This window comes from Branchiostoma belcheri, unplaced genomic scaffold (assembly GCF_001625305.1).
Source record: "Branchiostoma belcheri isolate BF01 breed outbred unplaced genomic scaffold, Haploidv18h27 scaffold116, whole genome shotgun sequence".
NCBI lineage: Eukaryota > Metazoa > Chordata > Leptocardii > Amphioxiformes > Branchiostomatidae > Branchiostoma > Branchiostoma belcheri.
Genome location: NW_017802558.1, coordinates 997,954 through 1,012,950, shown reverse-complemented (window position 1 = coordinate 1,012,950; position 14,997 = coordinate 997,954). Strand labels below are relative to the sequence as shown.

Sequence of the window (14,997 nt, the reverse complement as noted above, 5' to 3'; positions counted from 1 at the left end):
CTTTAGGCTGTAACGTACGCTGTGCTTAATGTGGTTATTTCCAGCACTGGTCCGCTTATTCAGTCTACTTTTATAAGTTATACATGTCTTGGACTGTGCCCAAGGAACGGCAAAAAACAGTTACTCAAGCAACTGGATATGATTTTGGAAACGTTCAAACCTGCACTTAATATTCTCCTGCAGTCTCTAGTGTCACTGACGAAAGGTAGTGGCATGGATGCTACCTGAAACGTCTGACCGTTTCCAAAATCATATCCAGTTGTTTGAGTTACTGTTTTTGGCGTATCTTATTACCTGGATGTCTAACCTTCACCGTCACGTATGTGCCTGAGGAACTTTGATTTACACTGGGTTAACGCCCCCCGCGCTCCACAGCGACGTCTCGTATTTGTGTCACGCACACTTTAGTAACATGTAGTAAGTCAATCTCCAAATGTAATATGGCCCAGATAATCCTGGGTGACCCAGACGTCGTCACAAGCCATCGGCTGGAGTGACGGAGACGGAAATCCCTGCGAGATGGCGTGAAAATGGCTCGACAATTACGTAGTTGCCGGATGGTTAGATTCTCTCAAGGTGGAGGTGTGCGTACGTGTGCGACGCTTGACGTGATATTCCACACGTCGTCCTTTTATGGTCTATGTCACTCATTCAGAACCTTCCCCCGAACACCAGCCGACCAAGGTTGGTTGGCTGGCATTCGGGAGTAGGTCGGGCCGAATCTCCTGTCCACACCCGAAAGTTTGAAACATTTTGAAACATATGTTGGCCTGGCGCAGTCGAACAGTAGCCGACCTGGCCGAACACCAGCCAACCACAGCCAACCTTGCTCCCGACATACTCCTTACCATGCTTGGAGGCGTTCGGCTAGTGTTTGGGAGGCCGCCAAACTAGCGACTGTGCGATAGGAGTTTTCGTTTTCTTGAGGCGGACAAGCAAGACTGAGCAGCCCGGGGCAGAAGGGCGAAGTCTCGCGAGAAGTAAAAAACAGACACGTAATTTTCCACTCAATAACGCGACGGCAGAACGTACGGAAGGTCACTCTCTGCCAACGATCAAATCAATTTTAGCCATCTCAGCTTACGTCCCACGAATGTAGATGAACGCTTCCCATTGTCTGCAATATGATTTGATAAAGTATAATGGCCTGTAGAGGGGGCAATCAATAAATTTTGGGATTAAGCGAGGGCGATGGAAAACTCAGAGGACGTCCTTTGATATAAATGGGAAAGGTTATAGTCGGAGTTCTGGGTAAAAATTATGACGTGTGAGGACAGAGATTGCCAAGGACGTCGTATATATTAGAGGTGTCCGGAATAGATTCTATCATACGAGTTTCAAAGGTACATGCATATAAGGAATCGTACAGCAAGACTAGTTGAAGCACAAACTGCGAAAGCGCCACAAACCATATCCTCCATAGCATGCCAAAAACTGGGGGTTTTGGGGGTCTTCAGGGTCTTTGGGAGCTTTTATGTGATATTTTCTGATTGCATATAGACAACTTAGCCAGCCTGGTTGAATAACCCCCGTTAGAACTAGGCTAATCAGAAAACAGCCGAAGACCACCAAAACCCCAGTTCTATAAGCCTGCTACGGAGGCTACACTAACCAGTCTCTTATATCGTACTTAGCTTGTAAGAGCATAAACGTGCAAAAAAGGTCATTCAATCAGTTAGTCTTTCTTCTGTTTTCTTCGTTTTTCTTGATAAATATTGTACTTAGCCTGTAAGAGAACAGACGTACAACAAAGGACATTCATTCAAATAGTCTTTCGTATGTTTTCGTCGTTATTTTTTGCAACGTTAACGTTACTAATACGCGTCGAGAAGACATTGCGTCTAATGATAAAGAAAAGAAATTAGACATGTTGGAACTGAACCAAAAACGTCCCGCTGGGCTCAGCCTTAAGGCAGGAAATATGGCGATATATGTATCATCTGACAGATTGGTCGTAAAAAAAATAATAAACTGGGAATATAGTATGACAAAGTAGTCATTTAACACGAAATGACGAAACAAACATTTTGCGGCGTGATATCCAACAGTGTCACTAATGACACGTCAAGTCGCATTCCAAGATTGAGCCTTCAAAAAACCTACAGGAAACTCTTAGGATAATTCCTTATCACTTGTCGCAAGACGGCAATGTACAGACTCAACTATATCTGTGTGACTAGTCGGTTTATTACACCCACACAGTGGTTAAGTTGTCAACTAGATAATAGTTACTGAAGGCTAGGAAGACATGGTAAGGAAAATATAGCATGGTAATTACTAGCCTGTACTTGCATGCTACAACGGTATCCGAGCTGCCACGCAGGACACATGTATAGAGAGAGGCACATGCACAGTAGTCTCTACCAGACTGAGTACGCTGGCTATATATAGGAGAATATTTGCTAGGGGAGTTTGGCCGCCTTGTAGGTTTTTAAACCTACCTCCCCGCGGTCGAACTCCCTTGGCCAATTTTACTCTCTTTTTTGCCGAATTCTACGATCCGTATTCCCGTAGAAAGGCCTGGTGGAGGCTACATGCACAGCGCGCAGTCTTTAGTGGCGTGTACGGTCATTATCTCAAAGTTCCCCCCGTTACGCCAGAGAGACAGCCTCGGTAGTACCTACCGGTCTGTAGACGACAGCATGCCGCCGGCGGCATGTTTCCCTCAGGCTCTCCTCACCTGCACGGCTGCCGACCCGCAAGCTTACTCACTCGGGCTACATTCAATCCGTCTACTAGGGAGTACAGGCGCTCTGAACCGCAGGGAGTTCACATCATGGCGCTCCGAATCAACCCCGGCCACCCCGCATGCACTCCCGCTAGCTACCCCTCCTCTAAATGACCCACATTCAACACAACAAGGTGACTCCGAACTCTCTCTCTCACACACAAGAGAGGAAGCGATCTGCAACACGGGAGGCAATAATTTGCTTGATCTAATTTGACGGCATCTCAATTTCAACCCGATCAATCCCGCAAGGATACATAATCTATTAATTCTTGAAAAAAAATCTCAGAAAACCCACTCATGTCATATTAGTCTCTGTAGGCTATCCTCTCGAGGCGGCGAAGTTCGCTGTAGGTTGATTTATGGCTTTAAGTCAAAGGGATAAGGAATGGTTGACACGCTGTGGAATTGTTTGGATGTTCTAGCAGGATTGTATAACGCGGGTTCGCACTTTAGGCCACAGCATGTAAATTTAATGGATGACATCCTCCACAGACTCAAAATCTAATGCGAGCGAGAGACAAAAAAAAAAAAAAAAAAAAACAAGGCGGGCCGAAGAAAACAAGGTTCCTACATTTCAAAATTTTGACTCAATCATTGTACAAATGGTTTTGATTCAGTGGGAACATCACATATACACAGCCAGCATCACATATCACTGCATCAAAGAACAAAACATTAAATCAGAGCCTTTTCTTGCCTCCTCTCTTCATAGTTATCTGCCATCCACCTTCCGGCATGGCAAGAGACATCTTTGCCCATTTTCGGCATGTTGACCACTGTCAGAAGGCAACAAAATTTTCTTGTTTTTTGTTCCAAAATCAGGGGAAAATCAATGCGCGTGCTGATGTCATCCATAAAAATTACTTGCTGTGGCCTTATATATAATCTTGGCTGTAGAGCCAAGAAGGAGGTATTAGGGCGAAGTCATTCCGACGCCGCTGGATAAACGTTCAAACCGCCGTAAGTAATGCGACAGAACGTTAGACGCATACCTACAGGATCTACCGACCGTCACGTCAGTTAACGTGAAGATGCGTCTACGTCTGTCTGTCTGACCAGACAGACAACCGGCCCAATCTCGTCACCCCTATGTAGGTTAATTGGTACAGTCTGAAAGTGATGTGACTAGGTCAATAGTGTAATAGCTATCGGGAAAAGAACTGACATAGTTTTAAAAGGCACCCCAAAAATATTCTGGGTGATAAAATCTGTCTGATATTGACATTTACTGCTATTTCTTAGTACATTTTTGTCATAATTCTATTCTTGAAGTGTTTGAAATAGCCCCCCAAAAGAGCCACATAAGGCGTCTCTCTATTCTGGGGTACCGTGAAATTGGTCTCTTTGGATGCCTTAGAGTAAAAGTAGCAACGTGATGTCAATTGTAGGTGACCCATTAAACTGTATGCTTCTTTCCATATGGCCACAGCAAGTAAATTTCGTGGATGATATCCTCCGTTGACTTCAAATTTAATACGATAGGGCGAAAAAAAACCAGGCGGGCCCAAAAAGCAAGATTACTACATTTTCAAATTTTGACATCATAAACCCTGTTGAACAAGAATTAATACCTATATTGTGCTATGTTTATTGCCAACTATTACAACATCATTTTTCACTGAAACAAGTTAAAAATGTTTTTAATCATTGTACAAATGATTTTTGCATGATTCAGTGGGCTCATCACATACACACAGCCACCTATAAAAGGAATATCACTGCATCAAAGTAAAAGACAAAGCAATAAATCAGAGCCTTGTCTCGTCTTCTCTCTTCATATTTATCTGCCATCCACGTTCCGGCATGGCAACAGACATCTTTGTCCATTTTTCTCATGTTGACCACTGTCAGAGGTCAAAAGAATGTCTTTTACCAAATTCAGGTGAAAATTAATGCGCGCGCTGATGCCATCCATAAAAAGTACTTTCTGCGGCCTTACAGAAGAAGAACACGTTTAGATCAACCGACCCAATTCGATGTCTGTCTGCGACACTCAGCAAAGGGACCAATTCATCTTCATTCAAGACAAGGTTTTAACCTTAAAACCTACTTTCCTGTCTGGTGATAGTCCCGAAGATACGACAAGATCTGAATAGGCCTGACACAGTGGAGACAAACTTATCTTTAAAGCTGCATTGCGTAACATTAGGACGATACAAGAAGTCAATTTTCTGGCTTCTCTTAACTTGAATCAACCTTACTCCAATGCAAATACATGTGCCATTCGGGAAGAGGAGATGCTAGAATATGATGATACCTTACGAGTGTGTTTAAAAGTTGGAAAAACAGCTTTCAGCCATGTTTGTTTACTTTCTGGTAGATTGTGGTGGCACCACAAACTGAGTGCGCCTCGTACGGACTGTTTTAGTGCCAACCATAAATGTCAGAAACGTGAGATTCTTGCACAAATATGTTGAAAAGTGGACGTAAATTACAATCACACGAATATTTCTTCAATCAAAATCTTTCATTTTTTTGTGAAAAAATGTTACATCATGCCACTTTATGCTGGCCACGTATCATGGCTGCTCACCACATCTACGGGTAATTAGGCGGCAACTACATACATGTAGGTACTTGTAATAATGCTCAAGTTGGCATGAAGAGGAAATAGCTATATAGAGCAGCTGTTCGTAGATAAACAAGACCAGAGTGTTGGTTTGTCCGCACCCCTTCAACAAAACTCAAGGATCTTGTGAACACAACACGTGGCACATGCCCGTAGCCAGGATTTCCAGGGGGGTGGGCGGTGTGTGTGGTGGGGGGGGGGTTCTTCCCACTGTCTGAGGGACCAGGAGGTTCCTAGGGGAGTCCGGGGGGCATGCTCCCCCAGAAAAACTTTGAAAATTGAATCTTTTGCAATGACATTTTCTGCGTTTTTTGAGAGGATTTCAAAGGGAAAATCAGACATAACTTTTCATTCAATGACAAAGTGAACAGTTTTTCTAGAATTCCAACCACGCTGGTGATACGAATCAGTCCATCTTTTAAAGCAAAAAATCTTGGACCTTTCGATAAAAAGTGTACCTTTGAGAGCCTTGTAGAGCCGGAATCCCACGTGGCAGTCAGCCAAGCCAGACCGGGCCGGGCCAACGATCGATCTCACTGTTCAACAACGTTAACGAACGCGAAGAGCCGCAATTTTCCACGACGATCCTTCTTGGCTTCACTTTAATTGCGACACGGATATGTGATGAACGATTCTTAGTGGCAAATGGCACATAGGCGACACCAAATACGTCTGTGTCCTCATGTATCAGGCATTGCCATGTCCTCTAAAACACGTTGTTATACATATATACGTCCGCTAGAACACATTGCTATGTCCGCTAGAACACATTGTTATGTCCTATAAAACACGTTGTTACGTCTTATAAACACATTGCTATGTCCTATAAAACACATTGCTATGACATATAAAACACGTTGCTAAAGGTGTTAACGATTCTACGCCCCCACCCCGACCTGTAAAATGAAGCCGTTCTGTGAGCCAGACAGATAGAGAATCAGCGGGTTTTTATGTTCCTTTCAGCTCAACGACAGCAATGAACCGCCCACAAGCTACAGGCTATCCACGGAAAAAAACTGTACGTACGTCAAACAATTCACCTTGAACGTAACACAATAGCCTTGCTGGGGGGATTTACCGAACGTGTATCCCTGTAGATTTCCTGGTTCTATAACCCTCATTTCGACGTTACACGCCGGCTGTGCGGGAGAGTTTGACTACAATTACTCCGGGTGATCTGTATCGGATCGTATCTGATGGAAGTTTACACTAGTTCTCCTGAAAACGCGTCCCTTTTAAGCTGATAACGCACCACTTCTAGTTGTTACCTTCGAAAAGAAGGTTATGTTTTTGCTTTTGCCAACTTGAAAAGCTGCGGATGGATGAATGTTGATGGTATTTGGTAGGTGAGTAGTGGTTGTGAAAACGAAAGAGAAGTTTGAAGATGATCCATCTGGCGTTTTCCTACGGTACTGCAGCGGGCTATGCATGCATATGTGTTTGTATGTCTACAACATAACTAAAAAAAAGCTGTGGATGGTTGTGCATGATATTTAGCCGGTGGGTAGGGGAGGCAAAGCGGAAGGTCAAGTTCAATATTAACGTGCACCCTAGCGGGTGCTACGGTACTGCTGCGGAGTTTTAAAGTTTGGTAACATTTTTTTGGACTCGCTAAGTTTATGATTTTGAGCAGTGGAAAGCCCTTGGGTCTGCGAGTAAGTGGTGTGAATTTGGGCGCCCTAGTTTCTATTTATTCTGGCTTGAATTGGGTACTTGGCTAGTAATGGGCATTTTTACAAGAGGGGCAGCCAGAGTTTTGGTTTTGAGCAGGTAACACTACTAGGCAAACATGTCTTCACCCTGCAGTACACAGCAGCGCCGCTTTGAAACATGCGGTTTTACATCCTCTCTCCTTCGCAGTACCATCACGTCTGCCTAGCCAGTCGGAACAAACAGATCTCCGCCGCACCGGTTCCCCCAATGTTCCCACCAGGCACGGAAATTACATCTCCCACTACTTCACTGCCACATCACAAAGCCAAGAAAGCAGAACCGTTCAGTTCTAAATGCTAAAGCCCTATAGGAGAACGTTGTGCCGAAATTGAATTCCCCCAATCCCACACCGCTCTTACACCATCAAGAGATGTTACAGAGAAGTGAGCTAATGTGGCTCGATCTCCGTCTACGTCAATGACGCACAAACTATCTCATAAACGTCATAGCTATTCACTGCACAGGCACAGAGGGCTTTTACGTAAAACCTTTCAGCTAATATTTCTTATTCCACAGGGGCACTTTACAAAAGATTAATATTTAGATGGCACAATCACTCCGCGCGCTGGCATGTGTTTTAGCTAAGATAAGCCAACATTTCTCTTCGATATTCTTACCGTGTTTTGAGTGTGCGGGACAACATGGCTATCTTCCTTCTGTCTTTATTTTATTCTCTTATTTCTCCCTTCTTTCTTCCTTACACTCTTTTCTTCCTTTGATTCCTTTCAATCTAATATTGGCATACTCCAATCTGAATGACGAAATTTGCCTAATTTGCGTACTCTTTCATGACCCCTTTCAACCACGCTACAAAAGCGAAAATTGTAACTTCAGAAAACAACGTGCCGAGATTGTTTGCGATCGCAAAAGGGCATTTTTTTTTTAATTGGTCCCTGTTGCTTTTTTGAGCCCATGCCGACGCTCGCACAATAGAAATTTGAAGTCCCTACTGACTACATACCACGAAGAGTGGTAAAAGAAAGTTCCTAGTAGGCACATGCATGCGTTATCCGGATAATTGAATTTTACCCCTAGGAATCATTGCTAATGGATGGTGGGATGGCAAGAAGATATGTTTGGTCTAATGGTGCACTGAGTGTGTGTTCTCAGAAGGAACGTGCATTACGTTTTATAATACCAGGCATCACTCTGGGTTTCAAGGAAAAAACGGCTTCAGGCTATGAAAATACATGTCCTCTGGGATGAGAGCCAGCGAGCGTTGGCGTTATGTAAGATGCCATTACAAAGCGATGACTTCAGAGCGGATCATCATTGGATGGATACACACAACAACGTAACGGTCGGCGAACGGTCTTAGCATACAGGATTAGGCCACAGCAATTAAATTGTATGGATGACATCCTCCGCAGACTCCAAATCTAATGCGAGCGGGCGAAAAAAAGGACGGGCCGAAAAAAAACAAGGTTCCTACATTTTAGAATTTTGACGCAATCATTGTACAAATGGTTTTGATTCAGTGGGAACATCACATATACACAGCCAGCATGACATATCACTGGATCAAAGTAAGAAACATGTACAAAACATTAAATCATCAGAGACTTTTCGTGTCTCCTCTCTTCATAAGTATCTGCCATCCACCTTCCGGCAGGCATGGCAACTGACATCTTTGTCCATTTTCGGCATGTTGACCATTGTCACAAGGCAACAGAATTTCTTGTTTTTCTTGTCACACATTCAGAACCTTCAGATCACCTTATCTGAGTGCCCCATACATCGGCAGTCTTACTGTATTAGCGGAATGGAACATAACGCTTGACAAGATACCTACCGACGCTTTGGTTACATCATCTCGCGTTCAGTGTAAGCTCTCAAGGCAGAGCTTAAGTCCAAGGAGTGGCAATTCTAAGATTGTGTACGTGACTTACGTATACCTAGTCTATCTAGACCACACGTGTACTGAGTTCGATGTCTTCTGTACGTAATTTAGTGCTTTTAGACAAAAGTGCACAATAGGGCCGTTTTTCAGCTACAGCTATAACGTTTTGCCAAAAAACAGTTACTCAAACAACATCATATCCAGTTGCTTGAGTAACTGTTTTTTTGGCATATCGTATTACCTGGATGTCTAACCTTCATCGACGTAGCTATAACGTTTCGCTAAACGCACCCGCATGTTTTTTTTACTATGGTGCATTTTGAACCTTTTTTTATATATTCCAGCATTTCATGACCAGACACACTCAAGTTAACTTATTTTATGCCGCCACCGACGCAAATACAAGACAGGGCAATACTCATTTTTTTTTTACTTTGCCGTTACGCCACACGACCACATAACTAAACTGAAACATACTTCTTAATTGAAGTTGACTGAAGGTTCGGTTGCATTAAATGGAATGATGTCTTCTTCCAATCTGAGTCCTTGTGTGCACAGCTGAACGTAACTGTACCGGCTATGAACGAACTATTTGCTTCTGTCGTGAGAATCAGGAATTAGGGACGGCCCCAAAACCCTGACAGAGCCTTGTCGCCAGAGGGGGCGGTGTAAGACTGACTCACTTAACACGTCTCTTTTATAGCTGCACGTCGTAACGTCGGGATTAATACAAGGCGAAAATGCGTCCTCAGTTTAAAGGCATCCAATACAGTTTGGGGGCGGCAAAACTGGATTTCCAAAGTCAAGTTGATTTTCTGGTCATTCTTTCATAGTAGTGAGTTGAATCAACCTATCGCATATTGTGCTGATGTCTGTGAGGCAAAAGTACGATGTCGCGGACGGAGAACGTTTGCTTGTTTTGTACTGTGGGGTGGTTACTACTAATAGTAATAAGGAGGCACCTCACACACGTAGCTTGGTTTTGGGCTATTTCAAACGCTTCAAGTCTGAAATGATGACGAACATGTGCAGAAATGTAGGTAAATTTCAAATTTCAGACTAATTTCCTCATCCAGAATATCTATGCTTACCGAAGAAAACATATTGTTTGTGCCCTGTTTCCTCTTCTTCTCCAAACAAATAAGGTCAATGACCTGAACCAGACGTCTGTCACCATGGTAACTGGTGTTGGGTTACATCATGTTGGAATTTCATAGCAGGATTGAGACTTTTGTCACCATATATGAATGTGTTTGAGTAAGAATTAACAGAGCAGACCATATGCGAAGGTAAACATTATGTATTTGTTTTGCAAATGTTACTTTTAATTTCTATTTCTAATTTTTGTTTTGTTTTACCGCCCTGATATTACATTGGATGCCTCTTAAGAATGTTGTAAACATTGAAGTATCGGGTGATCCGATTGGCAGGCGCTTGGCGTACAGATGTCAGCGCGGTTCAGATCGCTGTGGCCTGGTAACGACGTCATTCACCTGCGGTTCCGGCGGCATCTGACATTTCAAACCGCCTCAGAGAGGAGCCTCTGACGCTGTCCGACTGTTTTCGCCAAAGAATCTAACCCCGAGGGCAACACAACGGCATCTTAGGGCTCTTCCTATCCTGCGTGTTAGCGGGAAAGATCGCTCTGAGTTGCCCTTGATATCGATGCATGTTGCCGGTTCTCTCAATCGGGGTCTTGACTTGTCCGCCAGCGGAACTTGATGACGCATAGCCGGGGTACGTATCGGCTTGCTCGCGGAGGCCCGCACGGTGTCTGGGGATGCATATAGCTATCGGAGGATTATCCAGGACATGACCGGACTGCGGCATTAGTATATCCCTATCTAACCGCCACGTGCGCAAACATACCTTCATTACGGGGACACCAGAAAGTGCGAAATGGAACAAAATAGAACGAAATGTAATGGAAGGAAAAATGTGACCTTAAGTTTTAAATACAAACGTGAGTGGTAAATAAATGATCTGATGTGTTTAATTTCTAAAACCTATTGGATACAATTTTGGGGTGTTTTTGTAGCTGATTTCTTTCATTGTATTGACACAATTGTACATGATTTTTTTCTCAAATTTCATTTCGTTTCATTTCGTACTTTCTATACAGCATTCATGACCAACCATTGAACAAGCACAGCACGGGAAGTCGTAAACAATACTCGGGAGGGAAGTACGAGGCTTCCGTGGCACATACAGGCCAACACGCTAAAACGTTCTGCGTTTCTCGCCCTGCACCTTGACGGCTATATATATTTTTTACACCACAAAACCAGGACAACCTGGTCCCTCTAGATTCGGCTTCGCAATTTTCTGCCAGGCGATGCATATAGCAGGTTTAGCTGGCCATGGTTTCACGGGATATGGCCAAACGAAGGAGGGGTTTAAACCCTAACACTTCAGCAGACAAGTAGTTTCTTGTCGTCAGGTGGTTGATTCTAGCTAGTAACTACTTACGACGTCTTCTAAGCTAGGCCTATAAGGCTATATAAGGCCAAGTAATTTTTATGGATGACACCAGCGCACGCCTGAATTTGGAAAAAAACATGAAATTTTGTTGCCTTCTGACAGTGGTCAACATGTCGAAAATGGGCAAAGATGTCTGTTGCCATGCCGGAAGGTGGATGGCAGTTAGATATGAAGAGAGGACTCTGATTAAATGTTTTGTTTCTTACTTTCACGCAGTGATATGTGATGTTAGCTGTGTATATGTGATGTTGTCACTGAGTCAAAACCATATGTACGTACAATGATTGAGTCAACATTTTAAAATGTAGGTACCTTTTTTTTGGCCCGCCCTGTTCTTTTTCGCCCGCTCGCATTACATTTGGAGTATGCGGATGGTGTCATCCATAAAATGTACTTGCTGTGGCCTAATTCTTAGCTATGCCTGAAAAATATGTCAGCCGTTGTATGTAAGTATCGCGTTGTTCGTGTGTCAGCATGTCAAGGAAAACACTTATCGATTGTGGCACTACAAACATCGATAACGTCAATCAAACTGGAGCTCACAGTGCACAAATTCTTTCACCGACAACCGCACTGTGTTTACACACAACCGTTTATACACACACACACACACAAACATGGGTCGGTGCCACAACAATAACTATTCATGCATGCATCCAGTGCAGTTTTTATGGCTTGAAAATCCGAGTTTTCAAAGCCAATAGTCCTGTCATTTATCTACATGCTGAGTTGAAATCACACTATCTTCAAATCACATATTGACCTTCATTGAGCATAAGTTCCCAAAATTCTGACGGAAGCTGGTTACTGGAAGGGCCCTGGGCTGATGTTTAGGGTACCACCAAGAAAATAAAGGACTCATGTTGGGGCTTGTTTCTGCAGTTATAAATGTCCAAAGTATGAAATACTGATTCAAATGCGAAGCAGTATGTGTCAATATCACAAAGATTGCCTTAAATTCAGAATACTTCCAATTCTGCTGCCCTCAAATCGCATATAGGGTGCCTTTAAGGGCACATAAAAAGATGCTACCGGTAAAAAATACAGACAGAAGCAAGCTTATTGTGGACTCCTGCAAATTTTATCACACAGAAAACCCGTCCCCTCTATACCTATGTAGCCATCTGCCGTTGCCCGGAGCAGGTTTATACTAGATACAGTTCACACAACATACAGGATACGGCGGAAGAGATAAATGAACAAAGGTGCCGGACGATTGACGTGGGTCGTGCCTTATCTTGTGTCTCTAGACAAACATGTTGATGGATGAAGAGTTGACGGTCGCTATGAGAACTCAGGCACGAGGGGAACACACCGCTATAGAACACCGTGAATACACGGCAGGTATACCGTCTGATACATATATGCATGCTATTTTAAGGGCTACTTGTTGCGGCTGTTACCCTCGTAACGTTTGGAGCAAAAGGAAAACAAAAGGCCGGGTGACCCCACTACAGACACACTTAACAAGAAATCAGCAACAGCAAAGAAAAAGATAGACAAGTGACGGCTTCCCTTTTATAAATCTAATTTTCTGTTTGCAGCATATGAAAAAAAAACGCACCAAGTATGAAACCAAACCATCCAGCCGTTCTTGTTGACCAACAGACAGAATGACAGACAGACAAACGCAACCGAAAATATAACCTCCGTGACATTTCACGGAGGTAACAATGCTTCATACAGCATATGGATGAAAACATAACTTATCAGATATTCTTGTCCAGTCTTGTTGTGGCGGTGTCGCAATTTCACGCTCAAGAGAGCCAACATGTGCATGGATGCACACGCATACATTGTAAAGAAAAAAACAAAAAAATTCCTACCACTCAGATTATCAGTGCTGCCCATGGACGCCAGGGTGGTGTCCCTCTCAAACTCCTGCACGGGTTTCTTCAGGAAGGAGCTCATTGTCGTGGTGCAGTCGCAAGTCGGTCGGGAGGAGGTCGGGGTGAGGTCCGCTGCACGGTGGTGACTGAAGAGAAAGTCGTGCTGCTGGAATGTCCCGCTATGTCAGGTGCGGTGATGCCGGCATCGCGGCACTTTTTTTTGTGTTTCGAGCTCAAACACTGCAACAACACGTCCGAGCACTAACCACTGCCCAGCTAGGACACCGCTTCGGACAGTCCAGAGTCCGCTTCTGTAAACCGGAGGTTCACAGCTGGACACCGAGCCGACTTTTCACCAACCTGACCCTCCAAAAAAACCTTCCGTCACCAGACGCAACGGCTCAGTGGAGCTCGCTCTCGGGATTAAAAAAAACGCCGGCCGGTGGTTGGTGAAAAAGTGAGTGTGACCAAAGGGGCAGAAGGCCGCATCCGGGTTGGGGATCGAGAGCAGTGACGTAAACCGGCCAGAGGATCCGGGTTCGAACCCCACAACTGTACCTAGCGGGAGCTGGCGGGGACTGAACCGCTGTTGGCACTTTCCTCTGGACTTTGGTTGCTGGGCGGAACCCTTTAAATATATATACATCCAGCCTGCCGTGGGTGGTGGGGCATACCATTGATCATAAAATAAGGGGTTTACTTCCCACGGTGGCCTCGTATAACCTTCAGGGAAAGTTCGTTAATGGTTCCTCGGCAAATCCAACAGGCAGTGACGGACTGACGTTACAGGCAGTTAGCCTCCTGTGCAGGCCTCCGGGCGGGTGGGAGTTTTGATACTGTGTTTTTTTAGAGTTTTTAACGCGTTCTTTTGCCGGCCACGACGGTGGTGGGTACAAACCTTCTCTGGGCGGCTGGTTGTAGGATGGCCGCGTTAAAAATTCTACAAAACGCAGTATCAAACTCCCACCCACCCGGTGCCTGCACAGGAGGCTAACAGCCAGTAGGGTAGGGCGGCCTTACAGGTATCCGATGTATTTTCAGGGAGGCAAAACTGGACTTTGAAAGTCAATTTTCTGGTCATTCTCTTACTCAGTCCTATCCCATTGCATACTGATATCTGTGAGGCAAAAAAAGTCTATGTTGCTGACCGTTGCTTGTTTTCTATCGTGGGTTGGTTCTACCTATTTAGGGTGGTACCCATAAATAAAAAGACGCTTCACGTAGCTTGTTTTTGAGCTATTTAAAGAAGTATGAAATGATGACGAAAATGTGTTAAAATGGTGGTAAATGTCAATTTTAGACAGAATATTCTTTATTGTTTTGCCGCCGTAAATCGTGCCGTTCAGCGAAATTTCTACAGGACACTACTTGCTCTTTGGTTTGGATAATGTCGACAATGCGTACTGAGGCCCTGCCTTAGTGCAGTGCCCATCTATACGATGTTGCTACTTTGTATGTGACATTGGGTTTAAGATAACTTACACATTGAAACAAACACAAGAATACAATCCTGGATATGTACGACCCGTAACACATCGCCCCAGCGTGTTAAGGACACATTGACCTTCCCGGGACAATTCTCCAAAAGGATTCACACGCCAGAAGTCCCATCTATGGTAATCATCAACGTGACGGCGGCGTCCACGGCTTGATTACTGGGATTAGCACGTCGCCAAATGTTGGGTTTCAGACCGTGAGAGACGTACAGAGAAAATCACAGTAGACAGAAAGTAACCACAGAGAGAAAGAAGACTGGAGATCTAAAACCTCTAAATATTTAGATCTTATGTAATGGTGACTGTGACCTCTATCAAGCTATCAAGGAGGTCATGTA

At 44.1% G+C, this 14,997-nt stretch overlaps 1 protein-coding gene across 1 annotated transcript in view; it reads right to left on the bottom strand.

The window, feature by feature from the left end:
- The window catches only part of LOC109462432 (synaptotagmin-4-like), a 39,071-nt gene extending 25,318 nt beyond the window's left edge, over positions 1-13,753 (bottom strand). Inside the window, exon 1 of the mRNA XM_019758986.1 lies at positions 13,161-13,753. Coding sequence (XP_019614545.1) covers positions 13,161-13,245 — 85 coding nt within the window. The 5' untranslated portion in view covers positions 13,246-13,753. The remainder of the gene's footprint in view (positions 1-13,160) is intronic.
- Positions 13,754-14,997: the final 1,244 nt, after the last annotated feature.